This window comes from Nannobrachium achirus (genome assembly GCF_963921795.1).
Source record: "Nannobrachium achirus genome assembly, chromosome: 24".
Lineage (NCBI taxonomy): Eukaryota > Metazoa > Chordata > Actinopteri > Myctophiformes > Myctophidae > Nannobrachium > Nannobrachium achirus.
The window spans coordinates 28534738-28555147 of NC_137831.1; the positions used below are offsets into that span (position 1 = coordinate 28534738).

At 42.8% G+C, this 20410-nt stretch overlaps 1 protein-coding gene across 1 annotated transcript in view; it reads right to left on the bottom strand.

Moving 5' to 3' along the window:
• The window catches only part of LOC308279973 (CLIP-associating protein 1-B-like), a gene marked incomplete at its 3' end in the record, with an annotated part of 105096 nt that overhangs the window by 48083 nt on the left and 36603 nt on the right, over positions 1–20410 (bottom strand). Inside the window, exons 9-13 of the mRNA XM_080720211.1 lie at positions 6219–6359; positions 4396–4472; positions 3448–3540; positions 2038–2183; positions 124–259 (exon numbers count right to left, since the gene is read on the bottom strand). Coding sequence (XP_080576337.1) covers positions 124–259; positions 2038–2183; positions 3448–3540; positions 4396–4472; positions 6219–6359 — 593 coding nt within the window. The remainder of the gene's footprint in view (positions 1–123; positions 260–2037; positions 2184–3447; positions 3541–4395; positions 4473–6218; positions 6360–20410) is intronic.

Here is a 20410-nt window from a genome sequence, read left to right on the forward strand (position 1 = left end):
AACATGAATATAAACACTGCAGAGCTCTGTTCAATCATTCCAGTCACAAATATGTACAAAACTTGTCACTTGCCGCTTGTACATCAGGGTTTTTTTGGCAAGAGAGAGAATGTTGTCACTTACTCTGAGGATGAGGCGAACGCAGGCGATGCCAGAGGTGGCCATGATCTTGGCACTGTTGGGGACCAGGTTCAGCAGGATGGGCATGACGGCCTCCGCTGCATGGTCAAACCTACTGCCCAGGACTAATGACAGGTGGCTGCAACAGAGACACATGCATTTCCTGTCAGTTCGAGTTTTCCCAGATGCACAGTTATTGTAATGCTGTATTATGATTTAGCTTCAGATGTTGTTACTGATCAAGGAATTTAACATTGACAGTAACTACTAATTAAAGTTTTTTTTTAATATATAATTTTCACTATCAGTGCCATAAAACTGACACTGTTTACCTTCCAACTTAGTTTTAATTCTTTCTTGCCGTCTCATTGGATTTGGTCTGGGGGCAATTTAGACCTGGGTTACGCATGTAATTTATAGGGTAATAATTGCAATTAACCATCATGTAGGACCAATGTAGAGAACTACTGCTCTTTGCTGGAGCCATGCATATAAGCTAATTATAGCCTACACCATTAGATATTAATCTTCCAAAGTCCAGGAGGTAGCTAACTTATTCAGATTATTATTTTCTAGTTTTCAGTATATCCCAGTCTAACTAACCGTTAGACGGGTGGGAATTAATTTCAGCTGGTGTCCCAGATCTAAAGTAGTCCTTGGTTATTATCCAGCTTGATAGAAAACCAGCTGTGCTGTGGGCTGAGACCTACAGCACAACACTGCTAACCATTGTTCCCAGTGTACCAGCTGTCTGCAGGTGTCTGACAAAGAGGAACAACCTTGTTGTGTTGCATAGATTCAACTCACTGCAAAAAAATGCAAAAATCTGCAAATATTTACCTGTAAGGGTTTCTTATCCAACTATCAGAGTTTAAATTAACAACCACTATTTTGCAAGGGTGGCCTTTTCCAGTGGTGTAAAGTAACAAAGTGCATTTACTCAAGTGCTGTACTTAAGTACACTTTTGAGTTATTTGTACTTGAGTAATTCCAATTTCCAATACTTGTACTTCTACTCCACAACATCTCGGATCCAAATACTGTACTTTTACTCCACTACATTTATTTGAAAACGTTAGTTACTAGTTACTTTGCAGATATAAATGATGATATTATAAAACATACATTAATCCACTTTAGCCCTATTTTATATCTAGGCTATTTGAAAATAGCCGATCTACAAGCTCACAACGCATCTTGTAGATCTGCTATTTTCAAACATTTTCTACTTTTACTTTTGGTACTTTGACTACATTTTTAAACCAATATTTTTATATTTTTACTCAAGTCAATTTTGCATTCAAGACTTGTAACATCATTTCTATATTGCAGTATTGATGCTTTTACTTAAAGGAGTAGTTCACCACTTTTCAACCTGTCTTCATATAATAGGTCCTCACTAATGTTCATGATAAAATATTAAAAAAAAAATCTACTCAGTCCAAGTCTCCTAGGAGAGCTGTGGGAAGTTCAGAATCCATCGTCTTGTGACATCATCATTTTCCCCCCCCAAACAATGGCTTCCACTTTAAAATTGCAACTTTTCAGGAATAGAAAGCCTGCAGTTTCTATAAGCTGGATTGGCAATCGATGATGTCACAAGACGATGGGTTTCTGACCTGCCCACAGCCCTCCTCTGAGAAAAAAAAAAAAAAAAAAAAAGTATTTTTGAGTGAGGACCAATTATATGAACGTAGGTTGAAAAGTGGTGGAGTGCCCCATTAAGTACAAAATGTGAGTACTTTTTCCACCACTGGCCTTTTCACAAGGATCCATTTTCAAACTCTCCCGAGTTAAAATAACACTTAGGGCAAGGGTCCATTTACACAAGGGCATTCTCAGAGTTCAACTAAGACTACGCGCAGGGTTTTTGCTTTGCAGTAACTAGAGTAGAGTAGAGATGTGGCGCCGGCGTACCCCAGGGTGATGCAAGCCTCTCGGACCACCTGCGAGCGGAGGTCCTTGGCAGAGAGCTTGAAGGCGGCCTCCATGAGCCGCATCTGCTGGGAGAAGCAGTCGAACTCCACCGCACCGGCCAGGACCAGAGAGCGGATCTTCTTCAGCTGAAAGAGTCGCCATGACACATGTTACAGTGCTGCACTGTCAAGTCTTTATATAGTCTTATTTTAATACTCTAGGTCAGTGGTTCTCAACCTACAGCTTGTGTCCATTGCGGTATAACAATAAATAAATGCAAATATATTATTAAACCAATGAATTGCTATTGGCAATGGTCAAATCAACCAGTTCTTTATTTTGTTACTTATAGTGCAGACATGTTTTATTGAACTATTAAAGGAGGTACATGCCCCTGTTCTGCATTCTCCCCACCCCTCCACAGCTAAAACGGGGGTATTTGAAGAGGTGCGGCTATTTCTATCATCCAAACTTCACTTTTTTTAATGGATTGTGTATTTACCGTCTCATGAGACTCACAGATGCACTGTTTGTCCCTCCCTAGCAGCCGTTCATGCAGAAATGACGAGTACTACTCATCAAATACACACTTTAGCTGTGGATGGTTGGGGAAAATGCAGAACAGGGGCATGTATATAAAATAACTAGACCAGGTCAACCTGGTTGTGCCAGACCCCCTGTCTGTCATCATCATTTATGACATCATGCCTTTTGTAGGCATGTCATCATCATGTCATCATCATATATACCCTTTATATAGAAAACCAGGACAGACAGACCGACATTTGCTTATGTAGGCCTACCCATTTCATGGGTCTGGCAATCACACCCAATGTGAAGTGAGCGGTGGTCGTGCTTGCATAACGTCTTCAATTGGCAATTGGTGATGTAATACAGGCTACACACACGCACATTGCTATGGCAAAACGCTGAGAAAAAGACTAGGATATAGGTCTAGGATGTAATTGGTGATGTAATATGGCAAAACGCTGAGGAAAACACATTGCTATGGCAAAACGCTGAGGAAAACACATTGCTATGGCAAAACGCTGAGGAAAAGTGGCTACAGACACACGCACAGCCACTCTTAGGAGCGGTTTACCACCGCTCAAAAAACAACTGCAGCATGTATGAAGGGATCTGATAAAAGGCAGATTTATCCCTACAGTATGTGTTTTGGTCTGGATGCCTTCTTTAACAACATGAACCCTAGCATCCCTCTTCTGGAGCCAAGATTCTACGAAAATGAATATAAATAAAAACCATCCACACGTTGTCTAAGCTTGCTCAATAGATAACCTGTTTAATTTTTGATAGCAACATTTCGGCACAAGACCTTGTTCAGGCACATGATATCCCTGAAGGAGGCCTTGTACCAAAACGTTGCATATACGAGATTAAATGACTTACAGCAGCCACCCGGAGCTCCCAGTCCCTCTTGTCATCTGACAGCACGTCTCGAATCTTCGTCATGGCCTCCTCTACCTCCCTGTTGGAATAGATCTGGAGGGATGGAGAGAGTGTGTGAGAGAGAGAGAGAGAGAGAGAGAGAGAGAGAGAGAGAGAGAGAGAGAGAGAGAAGAGAGAGAAGAGAGTTGGGGGAGGGTATTATTCCTTGTATTTAATCCATATTATCCATGTCCTTCATTCTGTGAGGACATAAGTTCATGTGAGGACATAAGTTGGTTGAAATGACATGCATACATGTGTCTTTAAAAAAGATTTGTTTCTCAAAAGAGAATTTAAGAACGGTCACACTTAACACAGTGCAATACAAGTTTGAACCCATATATGCCTTGAAGCAATATAGGCTAACATTGTGTGCATTGTGTGTTCAGCTCCTATAATTCAAGGCATTCCTCGAGAAGATTTACAAAGTACAAACTAAGCTAAAAATATAATTTCCTATACAATGATGCCTCCAACTGTGTATACACATTATGGTAAAATAAAATGTGCATGCCATGCGGGTGTGCATCTGAGAGGTCATTAAAATAGCGTTCCACCAGTAAAAAATAAAAGCACCACACCCCTGGTTGTAACTGGTTTGTAACCAGTTTGGTAATGGTTGCAACGTTCTATCCATATCGTCGTTGGCGGGTGAAAACCTTGTATGTCCAAAACTGTTCGTTTTGCATTTATAATTTTGAAAATGATTTTAAACTTGTGAAAACAGCCGATCTACAAGGACACAACGCCTCGCACCGCGAGGCGTTGTGTGCTTGTAGATCCGCTGTTTTCACTACTTTTGTGCGACGGCCTTGTGTGATGAAGCGGGGCTTTACTTTGCGAAAGAACGAACACATGTGAAACTTGGAGATACGAGGTTTCCGCCCGACAACGACGATATGGCGGTACCTGCACGGCGGGAACGTCCTCAAAGGCACGGATGAAGTCTTCTTCATCCACCGCCCCCACGCTGGTCCCATCTCTCCCTGCAGACACATAGCAGGAAGAAACATCAACGCCACACACCTGCAGAAGGCTGACACTTCTCCACCAGTGGGGAATACAGTGGGAATTGTCCCACACAGTCAAATCCTGAGTGGGTATAATTTTGTTCCATGTGTACACCGACTACCTGCGTTAAATGAACACTGTGGATTTTACTGTGCGGCGTCTCCGAGTAAACAAAGTTATCAGTCAGTATTCCTACTGGAAATACTGGCTGATGAATGTGTTTACTGCACCTTTCGCAGGTTTAGTAATCACCGTATTTTAGGATCTTTCACGGGCCGTGTTCGCAGACATACTTTCGTGAGTGGAGGAGCACTTTGGATATGACGTCCAGAGTGCTTGCACCAAGCGTTAAACCAATTCAAAAAAGCATCTGTCATTTTAGATTTTAGCTATATTTAGAGCACATTGGTTGGCTATTCAAACTAGACCAGGTCACCTGGTTCTGCCAGACCCGCAATGAAAATCAGAATGCAAGGAAGGGGTGCAGCTGTGTATGAGTGTGTGTGTGTGTGTGTGTGTGTGTGTGTGTGTGTGTGTGTGTGTGTGTGTGTGTGTGTGTGTGTGTGTGTGTGTGTGTGTGTGAGACACACACGCATCTGCCCCTCCCTTCCCTTGCTCGGCTGATTGCCTTGAGTGCCGTCACCTGTGTGTGCACACTATGTGTGTGTGTGTGTGTGTGTGTGTGTGTGTGTGTGTGTGTGTGTGTGACACACACGCATCTGCCCATCCCTTCCCTTGCTCGGCTGATTGCCTTGAGTGCCGTCACCTGTGTGTGCACACTATGAGTGTGTGTGTGTGTGAGTGTGTGTGTGTGTGTGTGTGTGTGTGTGTGTGTGTGTGTGTGTGTGTGTGTGTGTGTGTGTGTGTGTGTGTGTGTGTGAGTGCGTGCGTGTGAGTGCGTGCGTGTGTGCGTGTGAGTGCGTGTGTGCGTGTGCACGTGTGCGCGTGTGTGCGTGTGCGTGTGCGTGTGTGTGTGTGTTACACACACACGCATCTGCCCCTCCCTTGCTCGGCTGATTGCCTTGAGTGCCGTCACCTGTGTGTGCACAGTGAGGAAAAGAGGGACAGACCGACAGACAGACCGACCGACAGACAAAGCCTTTTGTAGGCCGACCCTCTGGGTCTGGCAAAAATAGCAGATATACATAGCACGTCATTTCGTGCCGCAGAGGTCGAATCCACCGTGGTGCATCCGGCTTTGTATAGCGCCTACTAGGGCTGTCACGATGACATTTTACATGACGATTAATTGTCACTCAAATAATTGGCGATTAACGGTTTAATTGTGTTTTTGTTTGGCTTTTAGGCTTTGAAGTTGCACATGGTAGATATGACACATAACCTAAATATACAAAGAAATTACTGACATATTAAAAAAAAAAAAACGTTGATAGTGGAAATAGCCGATCTACAAGCTCACAACTTGTGAGCTTGTAGATCTGCTATTTCCACTATTTCAGACATTTTTCAACATTCACGATTATGACGATTATGACAAAATAATTGCTACAATGTCAAATAATCACGATTAGACGATTATGTAAAAATTGTGACAGCCCTAGCGTCTACACGTGCACGTTTTTACTAAAATATTTTGTGTTTTCCAATTATTTGGGGTCCCACTTGCAATATCCAGGTCGAGCATCACTGAAGTAAAACGATCACAGAATACAGGAGAGTTGAAAACAACGGTCCATGAGACGTGGATAAGGACCGCTGACCTGTGGACTTGGCGCTGGAGGAGGAGGCGGGCCGCCGGAAGGAGCCCATGCTCACGCTCTTCCTCCCAGACACCGAGGCGGCCTTGGAGGAAGACGAGGAGCGTCCGCCGTCCACCGAGTCCTCATCGTCAAAGTTCTTATCTGGAGAGGAGGAAGAGGAGGGGACGGGAGGAAGGGGAGAGGGGAGATAGGAGAGACAAAGCGCTCTAGTCACTGGGGGGTGGTTTATACAGTGAATACGCCATTCATTCATCAGCATGTTGGTTTATTCTCACACTAATAATGTTGTTAACCACTTAAATGCAATATTCTTCATTGACCAGGGACTTTACCCACATGTACATCAAATCTCTTTGCAAACAAATAGCAGATCTACATGCTCACAACGCGACATGTTGCAACCGCAGTGTGAGCTTGTAGAGCTCTCATTTTTGCCAGATTTTCGCCTATTATGTCATGCTCAGGAGTCAGGACAGGGATGCCAGGGTTGACGGGGTTAACTTCCCTGGCAGGCCCAAAGAGCAGTAGCTGAGTGAGTAAAGGGTCACACAGACGCGTTTTTTCCGCATGGAAAAAACGGACGATTTCATTTTTTTAAAGAAAACAATGATTCTCTATGACCTCATGCACACCGGCTCTGAATTTGCCATGCGACAGGTGGCCGCAGCAGTGTGTTTTTTCCCACGATCGAACCGAGTTCGATTCGTGCGTCTTGTCGCATGCGGTAAAAAATCATTGACTCCTTTTATGACTCCCTTTTGGATCCGCAGTGTGGATTCCGGACAGCCTTGCACACCAAATCCAATGCGTTTTAATCATGCAGCAAACGGAAAAAAAAAAACACAATGGTTGAAAATCGCGCCTGTGTGCAAAGCCCTTAGGTCTGCTAAATCTAATCATCCGATCTACCAATTTAAACTTTGGTAGAGGTTTGGGTTGTGTAGTTACACTGCCATGATGCAACAGCAAATACTGGTGGTGTGTCTCCGCAATGATCCAATTGTCTTTGTGCACAAGTGTATTCCCGGGGTTCCTGTTCCTGGTCATATTTCCTAAAGCTTCATTTGATTAGCTTGGCAGCAGATTTGTCTGTTTCCAGTTCAATCTGACCAAATCACATCATGTTTGTTACTGCAAGTACGTATAAGAAACAACATAATAGCTTTACCAATCACTATAAACAGAAGGAAAAAGACACACCGAGACATGATCAGAATCCACTTTGTTTATCTGCTGAAATTGAGGATTTGAGACCAGTGTCGCCGTGCACAGTAAATGGGGAGAATATGCTGGATCATCATGTTTTAAAAACTATTGAAGATATCTTCAATAGTTTTACATCATTGCAAGGTAACTAAACAACAATCCAAATCCACTCCAAGGTAATCCAGGTTTAGACAGGACAAACAAGAAAACCGGCATACAATTTTAAAAACTATTGAAGATATCTTCAATAGTTTTACATCATTGCAAGGTAACTAAACAACAATCATGCAAATCCACTCCAAGGTAATCCAGGTGCAGACAGGACAAACAAGAAAACCTGCATTTAAACAATAGTCTGCACATTGCTAATCTGCTCCCACTGTTTAAAGCATGTACTGAATGTCCTGGAATGAAAGGATTTGAGAACTCCTGGCTCAGAAATAGGGGTGTAATGATAAAGTAACTGTATCGAAATATCGTTTTTAACTTAAAAAATCGAAGTATATCTAAATGAAAACTGCTAAAATCGAATCGTATCGTTTTATTTTGTATCGTATCGAATCGGCAGTGCAAAGAATCGATTGTATAGATACTACCTACTTGCATTGTATTTATCATTTTTAAGAAGAAAAAATTAAAAGGATGGGGTTAATTACTTTTCCTTTCCATATAGCTACACTGGTCTATCGATACATTTGTGTAATCTCTGGGTTCATGTCAAGGTGCAGGTTTGTCAATATACAATGTAGATGTATTTGGCAGATAATCACAGCGTTTACTTATTTATATCCATAATAATACATGTTTCCCTTAAAAACCTGCACTATCCACACCTTTCACACAGATTTAATTTCTTTGCTAAATAGTTACTATATCGATTTTAAATCATTGAATCGAATCGTATCGTATCGCCATAAATAAATCAATATCGTCCATGTATCGTATCGTCAACCATGTATCGTGATATGTATCGAATCGCTATTAAAATGTATCGTTACACCCCTACTCAGAAACAACCCAACTCGTCACGACAAACGCCTGATGATGAGGACATGTACCGTTGTTTCCTCTTGAGATTAGCACATTTCACCCATGTTTCTTCATCTCACTCACGTCACTTTGCCTGCTGACCACACTCAGCAACGAAATAAACTGAAAATAAACAAAAAATAAACTAAAACAATTCACAGGATGCAAGCAGTGATCACCCCATGATGTGCACTGCAATGTAGTGTCAAATGCACTACATTTCAGGAGCTTTTTGAGAGTGAAAACATAAGAAGACACGTTTGACACGTGTGATCTGGGCAGTTTGCCCCAGGAAATCTGCCAAGCTCGATAGGGAACAACGGTACGTAGCTGAAACATAATGGCAAACCATATCTGTCAGGCAGAAACCTTGTATGTCAAGTAAGCGAGAATAGCCGATCTACGAGCTTTTAGATCTGTTTAAGTGAAAGCGGTTAAGTCTGTCTGTGGGTTTTATATACGGTACTGTAACGACTGAATCAATACAAATTATTAACAAGAGCTTGTGACTGAATAAGGAGGACATGTATACGCGGTTTCCGCCCGACAACTAAGCGTCGAGATGCTTCTGGCTGGCATGGAGGAGCACAGAGTTCATCTTTCACAAGTGCTCTTGGTTGTCATTTCAAGACCCGCAGCCAAGACGCTTGACATTTTAATCAAACAAAGAGAGACATTAGCGCTGCTGGCCGCTTTAGGACAAGAACACAAAGGGGGCCATTATGGGAGAGCAATGCCAACGATGTGACTGAGGAGGCAGGACTCCTACTCCATAACATTGTTGTGACCATCCTCCTCCACAACGTTGCGCACACATTCAGGGGTGTCGCACCAAATTCTGGGCCCTGGGTACAAGGATTCACTCACATTTTGTGCTTTAACTATCGAAAAATAGCAGATATACAAGCTCACAGCGTGGCACCGTGTGCCGCGTTGCGAGCTCGTAGATCTGCTATTCTTGGAAAATCGTGAAAATGTGTGCGGAGTCTGAATATTTTAAATCCTTCTAAGGTTTTTGGAAAAACCTATGTTTCTATGTCAGTGGTGCTCAAACATTTTCATGTGAAGGACCCCCAAAATGATATGTATTTGGCCACGGACCCCCATCTCAAAATATTTCGTTCCAGGGACCCCCCAGAAGCAAAATTTTAGTTACAAATGTTCACTTAAAAATACAGATATTCAAAGATGTGCACACATTTTCACGACTTTTCAAAAATAGCAGATCTACAAGCTCGCAGCACGCTGTGAGCTTGTAGATCTGCTATTTTTCAATAGCTAAAGTATAACATAATTAAGGCCCCTCCACCTTGGGCCCTGGTAACTCAGTCCCACTTTGCCCCCTCTTGTGACGCCCCTGAACACACTGAATGGCAGATGCTGTGTCAGGGTTATTGGTCGGCGGAGGTGGTCCTGGGACGCGGCATTACTGTCATTCCATTTGTCACATTCAGCGTTCGGAAGCATTTTAGTTTGACAAATCTCATCCCGCAGCGACTTGCTAAACAGCAGAATGACTTTAAATACAAAGACTGACAACAATAGGCGCATGTATGGATGATCAGCGCCTCCAGTAATACATGTCTAATGAGACATGAAGCTAATCTTTCCAGTGAAAAGATGACTTCTAAAGTAATAAATAAAATCAACCAACGAACTCGTTTCCTACAGAGGATCGCCCCAATGGTCAATTTCAACACACTGAAGACCATAGCTGGTGCAATAATCCAGCCCCTCTTTGACTACGGAGTCCACGTATGGTATCGTGACGCCCCACAAGCCCTAAAAACTAAACTCCAAACAGCCCAAAATAAACTAATTAGGGTCCTACTTCACCTTCCCTATCAGACTCACCTCACCGCTACTCACCAGTTAAGAGTGGGGTGGCTCAGAGTAGATGACAGAGTACAGCAACTTGCAATGGGCCTGGTGTACAAGATACACTACACCACTATGATACCCAAGTACCTGTCAAAATACTTTATAAACATTAAGGATGTCCATAATTACAACACCAGAGGCAGCGCCACAGATCACTTTCAACCCAGAGTCAAAACCAACAAAGGGTCAAACTCCTTTTTCTGCTATACCACCAAAATGTGGAAAGCCTTACCGAAGGTCATAAAGGAGTGTGGATCACTAGCATCCTTTAAAATTGCCCTGAAGAATCACTTACAGGCAGCAGCCATTCGCAACTGGTAAAAAACTAACCTAGCCCAACCCTACCCTCCCCTGCCCCTTCTTTGTATATACTGTTTATTTAGACTTACTGTTTTCTTTTTTCTTTTTCTTTACATATCTACTGCATAGTACTGTGTTCTATTTGTCTGTCATTCAATGTTATATGAGATACTTCAATGGTTTCCAGTGGAAATAAGCTTAGTCTTTTCATGGATCTCCTTTTAGTAGACCTTGTACCAGTGAACTGTACCGTCATGAAACTGTACCTTTTCCTATGCAAACTTCTAATAAAGTCTTCAATCAATCAAAGACAGGGGAGTCTAAGAAAAAGACCCACTAGCGTTCCTGGGAGTCTGCCACATTCTGGCTCAGGCACGTGCACACATAAGACATCAAAGGGGGCTTGAGCCCTTGCCCTTTTATCCGTCTGTAAAAAGTGCCCTCTCCAGACCATGAATGCAGTTTTTACTGTGGGGAAAGAAATGCAAAAGACCTGAAGGCAGCATTCAAAAGAAATGCAACTGAAGGCTGCATTCAAAAGAATTGCCTTGTCCAAACTCTCCTGAACTAGAATGCAGCATCTTATGTTGAAAGAATTGCCCTCTCTGTGTGTAGAAACCCATGCTGTAAGACATATTGCCTTTTTTATGCTTAGTTTTGTGTGGTAACAAGTACTGAACATAGCCGACCTCCAAGCTCAATTTTCAATATTTTCACCATCTCTTAGTTGAGAGAGAGATGAAGCCAAAACCTTCTCATATTGTAGATTCCATAGTTTCTTCGTTTGACAGCACAATCATCAGTGTATTTTGGATTCATGTCAATCTGTGTTTTCAGATATTTAACCACTTGAAACGTTAATACCCAATAAACCTGACCTTTCACTCTGTAATTAGTCTGTTCTTTTCCCCTCTACACCAAGCCAATCTACAAGCTCACAACGCCTTGCATTGTGATTTTTGGCTCAAGTTCTCCAAATATGGACACTAGGGTTCAAGCGGTTCATATAACAAAAAAGGAGAAAAAGGTTTCTATCACACAACAATTTGGAGGACCCCCTGTAGTAACTCTGACGACCCCCTAGGGGTCCCGGACCCCCTATTGAAGACCCCTGCATTGTATCGTTCATCATAATTATCATTATGCATCCGAGCTAAAAAATGACAAGTTAAACAACAAGTTCTAAGTTCTCTCTACTAGGGCTGTCACAATATGACATTTTACATGACGATTAATTGTCACTCAAATAATTGGCGATTAACGATTTAATTGTGTTTTTGTCGTTGATAATTACATTTCTGTTTGGCTTTTAGGCTTTGAAGTTGTACATGGTAGATATGACACATAACCTAAATATACAAAGAAATTACTGACATATTTGACAACTTACTACTTAAAAAATAACGTTGAAAGTGGAAATAGCCGATCTACAAGCTCACAACGCGTCGCGATGCGACGCGCTGTGAGCTTGTAGACCTGCTATTTCCACTATTTCTGACATTTTTCAACATTCATGATTATGACAAAATAATTGCGATAATGTCAAATAATCACGATTAGACGATTATGTAATAATTGTGACAGCCCTAGGTGAATGATTTGGCAGGACCGGCAGACAAGACCGTTGTGATTTCTGTGGCGCTCTAAGAGAGAGGTAAACCCAGAGGAAGTCATTCCCATCCTGGACAACCCAAACCACGTGGGTCTCTCAGGCCCAGGAATCTGCCAGGCCAGCAATCCATCTTCATGAATTATTTGAAGGATGCACATGCGCAGTCGCGCACACACATACACACACCCACACACACATACACAAGCTCACAACGCCTCGCAGCGCGAGGTGTTGTGAGCTTGTAGATCTGCTATTTTTGGTTTGGTGTAGAGGGGAAAAAAGAGCGCAATAAGTAGAGAGTGAAAGGTCATTTATTAAGTATTGACGGTCCAAGTGGTTAAATATCTGAAAACACAAATTGACATAAATACACTGATGACGGCACCAATGATTGTGCCGTCAAACGATGAAACTAATTTATATGGAATCTACGAAAAGGTTGTGGGGGTCCGTCCCTGCTTCATTTCTCTCTCAACTAAGGGGTCCTTGGCCTGAAAACGTAGAAGACCCCCCGGCATACAGCATATCGTCCATCGTGCTCCGTATATACTGTAAACGCGAGACTGCATGGACACACAAGCATACCGTACAATCACAGTCTCTCTCTCTTGCTGTCTCACACAAGCAAGGTAGCGTGCCAGGCTCTCAGTCTTCGGCCATCAGCAAGCAGCCCCCCCCCCCCCCCCCCCCCCCATCCCCCTGTGTGCTATCAAAGCACGGTGCGACATCCCCGCTCAATATCAATGCAAGGTGACTCTCCGGCTCTGTCGAGGAGTGTGTGTGTGTGTGTGTGTGTGTGTGTGTGTGTGTGTGTGTGACGACAGCCCCGATCTGACACCGTGCCCTCTGCACACACACAAGGCGCACCAACAGTGACACACACGCACACGCACACGCACACACACACACACACACACAACACACACACACACACAAAGGTGTCCAGGGAGCCGAGAGCATGCATGCTTTTTCAACCCACCCAAACACTACACTACACACACAGCTGCTTCCAAACAGAGAGAAGTTAAAAGCAGTCACTTGTTGAATATATTACAATCACAGTATAGCGTAGATTAAAGCCCAATTCATTATTTCTGACGAGGCTTTACAGATTTGGTTTGAAAACTCTAACCGCTTTCAAACTGGCGTCCCTAGTTTGGGAATGTAATTATTATATAAACATTTTCAGTGATTTTCAAAATAGAACATAAGCTATTCTAGCTGTTTTTGCACATTTGTGGAAGTATAAAATAGAGCTTTAACCCCCCAACACACAATAACACACAATGCTGAATTCATCGGTCATTGTGTTGTGTTTTGGTTGCAATGAAAACCTGCTGCCGAACATCCACGTCACATGGTTTGGACAAAACTGCTAAACGTTAACACAAGCTGACAGGGTGAGCACAGTGCGACAGTGGTCGCCCGAAGGGAGGTTTTTATTTTGGGCATTTCATGCTTTAAGCAGATGAACAGTGAACATTGCTTTAAACATTAAAGTAGGAGAAAGCGAGAGAGAGAGAGAGAGAGAGAGAGAGAGAGAGAGAGAGAGAGAGAGAGAGACAGAGACAGAGAGAGATAGAGAGAGGGGGGGGGGGGTCATCAAAGTGCCCTGATTTCAAAGTCAACATTGCACCTTTATATTATGAAAAGTGAAAGATGAAAAAAAGGTTTATCATATTTCAGATTCTGACTAATGGAGTGTAGGAACATTGAGATTTCGGACCAATGCCATGGCACCAGTAAGAGTGTACATTCTGTAACACTAGCCTGGTTGCGAAATCTCATTGTTCCAACATCCCATTAGTCAGAATCTGGTGATGTTAACCTGGTGAAAAATACTATGCCTAAACCTAACCCTAACCTCAGTAAAACTATGCCTAAACCTAACCCTAACCTCAGTAAAACTATGCCTAAACCTAACCCTAACCTCAGTAAAACTATGCCTAAACCTAACCCTAACCTCAGTAAAACTATGCCTAAACCTAACCCTAACCTCAGTAAAACTATGCCTAAACCTAAGCCTAAAACCTAACCCTAACTAAATTCGGACTAATGAGATGTAGGACTAATGAGATTTCGGACCCCCTCTTACTACCCTTGAAAATGAGATGGTGCATATCAAGGGGCTTATCCTCTGATTGAAATGTCTAAATAAACATTTTGTTTTTGTATTGAACCTACAGTATGTTGCAGCTTCAAGTGCATTGCAGGCAGTAGGACAGATACAAACGTAAAACCCAGCAACATTAAACTAGTTGGCTAAGGGTGCCCTTAAATCACAAATGAAACCAAATCGATAGTGCAACCGACATTGACGCTGGCCAAATGCCAAGTCTGTCTGTGTGAGAAAACTCTGCCGGTACTTAAACCTGGCAGTCTCCAGGAAACATACTTAACATAAAAGAAAAACACAACTTGATTTTTTTATTTTTTTTTCAGAGAGAGAAGAATGTTTACAACTCTCTAATGGAGGGAAATTGATTGAATATCAACCAAAACATTCATAATGTGCGTCTAATGCATGCTTGCGGAGTACTTATTAATGGATCCGAACATGAGTCCAGTGAAGTCAATAATTACACCATAGGCCGTCAGTAATAGCAGTGGAAATGTGGTATCTGGATTTATGGGCACAGGTCTGTGATCATACAGTTAGACGCACGCACGCACGCACGCACGCACGCAGGACCAAACACAGGAACAAAGAAACAGATATCCTTTTCCATGTCACAGTCGGTATAAACGTATATATATATATATATATATATATATATATATACACACACACACACACACACACACACACACACACACACACACACACACACACACACACACACACACACACACACACACACACACACACACAGAGAGAGATCTATCAAATTGTGTCACTTTATGGGTCACGAAACTCACTCAGCTCATAAATGACATAAGGTACAAAGCTGCCTGTCACCTGTCCCTCAGCAGAGAGCTGCAGTATAGGCTCTCTGGTGTCATATAAACCTGACTGTCTATGTCATATGTAGACATGTATCCTTTTTCCTTTATCCATCACAGAAGATTTAACACCAACAACACCTAGAGTCCCTATTCTGGTGGGCCAACAACATTCGTCCAACATACAAACGTTGCAACACTTTGTGAGCTTGTAGATGCTATTTTCAGCAAAGAGTTTGGTGTAGAGGGAAAAGAGGAGAAGGCACCGTATACAGGGTTTAAGTAGTTAAACAGAACCGTGTTATAGAGGTGGAATTACATTTGTGAATTGTCTGTGCTATAAATACATGCCTTCGTGGTACTGCTTACTAGGGATGCCTCTTTTTAGTCAATGTATGGATTAATCGCCAGTTTGGTCTTAGTCGACCAAGGCTTTGTTAGTTGATTTGTCTTTTTTTTCCCCATGCATAGATGTAACCCTCAGCCAGTCAATAACTTTCAATAGCCAGTAGTGATCGTGAAATCAACATCAGAATGTTTACCGCACTTCTCAATCTCTTCGACCTGAATAGGCTGCTCTCTGCATGACTGCATGCAGCAAACAATTAATCAATATGGTCAACAAATTCCTATGACTAACAGTCGGCTAAGATTGTATTTAGTTCAGTTTATGTAGTGTAGGGCAGGCCTCCATGACATGGCAAGTGTGTACTAGTGCGTACATTGTAAATAATTTATGTTGTTGTATTGAAAGTTTTTACTCCTGGCTGCTAGAGGAAATTACTCGGTACAATAAAGCAACTGAACCAGAAGACTTTGGATAAAAGCATCCACCAGCTGTCATAATAGTACATCCCAAACACTCTCAGGTAAACGTGTCGTGTTGTTTACAGTTTCCCTCTGACATACAGCGAGGCAGGTTTGCTACGCTGGTGCTCCATGAAGCCTCATGGTTAGGGCTGTCACAATTATTACATAATCGTCTAATCATGATTATTTGACATAATCGTGATTATTTTTCATAATCGTCATAATCGTTTCCATGTCAAAAATAGTGGAAATAGCAGAAGCTTGTAGATCGGCTATTTCCACTATCAATGTTCTTTTTTAAGTATAAAGTTGTCAAATATGTTAGTAATTTCTTTGTATATTTAGGTTATGTGTCATATCTACCATATGCAACTTCAAAGCCTAAAAGCCAAACAGAAATTTAATTATCAACGACAAAAACACAATTAAATAGCTAATCGCCAATTATTTGAATGACAATTAATCGTCATGTAAAATGTCATATCGTGACAGCCCTACTCATGGTGACAGTTAAAAAGGGACTGTGACAGCAGCAGGGCAGAGCCAGGAGGCCATCGTGCTCTGTTTAGGTTCACACTCCAGGACAACAAGTGACATGTCTCTGTCTCTGACCCACCCTGATCTCTGTTAGCAAGAGCATCCAGGCTAGGTTGCACATACACACGTCTTAGTTTAACCCATTAAGACCTGAGGCCGGTTCTACAAATGTCTTCTAAATCTTAACAGTTTTCTGAAAAAACATAGGTTGTTATATCAGTGGTGTCAGTTTTTCATGTTGAGGACCCCCAAAATTATACGTGTTTGGCCGACCACATCAAAATATTTTCTTCCAGAGACCCCCAGAAGCAAAGATTTGTTCGCTTCATGAAACATAAATCTATTAAAATATTTGCACACATTTCCATGATTTTTCAAAAATAGCAGATGTACAAGCTCACAGCGTGGCAAGAAGAGACGCGCTATGAGCTTGTATATCTGCTATTTTTGGAATACCGTAGCCTAAGTATAAAATAGTTTAAAAAAAAAAAAAAATTAAAGTGGTTAAAACCTAAAGTGACACAGATGCTATCCTGGCTTTAAATGGGTGAACAGCCAAACGTCTTAGTTTAACAGCACTGGTAGGTACTGGATACCCAACGGTAAATGGTGCTTTTATATCCAACTCCCATTACAATGTACGTTACGGTTACATTCACCCATTCACACGACAACAAACGGAGGAATGCATGCCAGGCAGGCACCAACCCTCATCGGGAGCAATTAGTGGTTCAGTGTCTTGCTCAAGGACACTTCGTCCCTAACCCAGGGGAAGCCGGGGCATCGAACCGGGAACCTTACGATTCCCAATCGGCTGCTGTACCTCCTGAGCAGCCACAACCAGTACCGCCCCCCACACTTCACATCAGAGTTAATGTATGCCGTCGGGCACAAACCTCGTATTTCCCCCGTAAATAAATATTGTACTTCGTCGCACAAATGGAGTGAAAATAGCTGATCTACAGGAGATTGTCTATTTTCACTTTTTTAAATATACATGTTTTCTTTTAAAACAACAATTAAAAGGAATGGTTTTGGACATACATGGTTTCCACGTGACAGCAATGATATATTATACTCTACAGCAGAGCAAAAGCAGGTCAGTAAGTTATACAGCATGGCTCACATTTACAATACATACACTTTCTTTTTCCTTATTGTACATACAAAGCCAGGGCTCTGCACACAGTTGGCACTCTAGTTTCCAAGCATACAGTAAGGGAGGGACAATTACAGGACATGTGCTGTCCCTGATGTCACTTCAGCAAAAGGACGACAACAAAGTAGGCACGCGACCACGGTTTTCCCGGTGAACCTGAGCGCAACGGTGGGGGCGCGGTAGTGTGGGGAACACACACCACTGACTATTGCCGATGATGGAGAGGTTACTGTATATAGCTTTATGTATTGAGAGGCACTCTTACCGATTTCGTAAGAGACTCGTCGCCAATTGCAAGATATTTTAAAGTTATTTGGGGCCATGATGATAACCTCTTCTTCCCACTACTAGACTAAGGATTTATATTGTCTGTGTTATTGTTTACAACCACAATTATTCACGTGTGGCAAGATTGCGTTCCACTAGTTTTACTAGTAGGCTAGTGTAGGCTTAGAAGCCTTTTCAGAAGTTAATTTAATGTTTTCCATTTAATGATTTCCTTTATACTCATCTAATCTTGCAATATGCAATTATGCATGCAACTGTTTTCACCAGGTTTTAAGGCCTAGTACGCTTTTCAGAAGTTAATTTAATGTTTTCCATTGAATGATTTCCTTTATCGTCATCTTGCGCTAATGAACACAACTGTTTTCGCCAGGTTTTAAGATCTTAATTTAGTTGTTTCTCATAAGCTCGCGACCCTCCTTGCCCATCGGCCCCCACCGTTGCGCTCAGGTTCACTGGGAAAACCGTGGTCGCTGTAGGCAGTAGGCACTGATGTATTTACAATCTACCCATCTACCTACCTACTCCATCTATAAGCCCACTGATTCAATTAACATGCAATGTTTACAGTTTGCAACATTAGTAATAACACATTCCAATGCATCCCGCACCACACCTTTGCACATAGACTTCTAGTTAAAAAAACAAACAAAAAACACACACACAAGGGACAGTTCCATTACATTGCTATGCAATTTAGTTGTTCCTATAACCATGAGGGACAGATCCATTACACTGCTGGTTGTTTCTAGACGCCGGCAGAAGCAGGCCATGCTGTGTTTACATTTACGACGGTCAGTGGCATGAATCTCTTTCATCTACAGATACTGCCATGCTGCTTGTACACACCCTCTCACACATACACATACCTCTCTCTCTCTCTTTCTCTCTCTCTCTCTCTGTTACAGAGGTGACTCCCCTTGCTCGCTCTCTCATTCATCACCGGACGACGCACACACACCGCAGCTTGCATTAATCAATGATCGCCGTATCCACCTCCTCCTCCGACGTTTCCTCCTCTTCACCACAACCCCTCCTTCCTTCCCCCCCTCTCTCTCTCAATCTCTCTCTCTCTTTCTATCCCTCCTTTCCTCTCATCCCTCCATCCACACACAGAGAAACAAGAGTCTTACAGGAGCAAATGCGACGGCAGACCAGCTTCCTCAACATGCCGGCAGAGAGACACAGACGGGACGGACTGACGCGCAGACGGACGGACACGCAGACAAGTACGACGGGGTCCTTTCAGCACTCGCTCCCGTTAAGGTCCTCACATCGTTGTGTCGGGACGGAGGGGCCCCGGCGAGCGGCCACGCAGCCGAGGAGACGCGAGCGGAAGAGAGGATGAGAGGAGAGGAGAGGAAGGGAGAAGAAGGGAGGGGAACTGATCCGCTCGCCTGCCCCTCCCTCCCTTGACAGAGACCGGGAGCACGTGTCACATCCTCCCCTCCTCCGCTGAGCACGCACACAAACACACACACACATACGTGCGTGCGTGCATAAATACACACACGTGTGCGCCGGCAACACGCACAATACCTATCCTTCTCCTCCTTCTCTCACCCTCCCTTTCTCCATGTCTCCCTCTTCCCCTCTCCTTTACTACCCCATATCTCTCTCTCTTGCACTTTTCCCCTCTCGCTCTGTATCTCTCTCTCACACTCTCACACACACACACACACGCACACACTTTTTCTCTGCTTATAATGAACACAGGCATCATTGTGGCTGTTGTGTGCCGAGAGGCAGAGGTCGCTTGACTCCCAGCGTTGAGGGACACCTCAAGACCAGCGTGCAACATGATACAATTGAAGAGAAGAGAAGAGAAGAGAAGAGAAGAGAAGAGAAGAGAAGAGAATGCTTCGCTGTGCGGGAAGAGCCTGTAGAAAGTCTGCTGACTATTGAGTCTTTCTCCACGGTTTTATTGAGAAAGAAAATCCTTTTAGGCCACTTTAGACTGTTTCCTTTTTCGTCCCATTTATCTGCCAGCATTTATGAAATAATACATTTGCCTGGGGAATGTATTATGCAGGCGTCTTTTGCACAGTTTATAGATTGTATTTCACTTGTAAATGTGATTCATTCATTAGATCATATTTAAGTTATAGGAAAAACTACAAAGGTGTCAATTTATTTAAAAAGTAGGTGACTGATACAGCTGCCTCTCAAATAGAACGAGGGACAATACAGAGGAATAGAGATGGATGTTTGGGACAGAGAGAACAGACTGAAAGGGAGGGTAGACAGACAGACAGACAGACAGACAGAAAAGGGGGAGGAGAGGAGAGGAGAGAGATGTAGGGGATGAATCCCAGAGGAGGAGAATGTGGGCGGTGCATCGGGACAGCTGTGATGTCATCATGACTCAGGAGAGAGGGAAGGGAGAGTGGAGGCATGATGGACAGACAGACAGACAGACAGACAGACAGA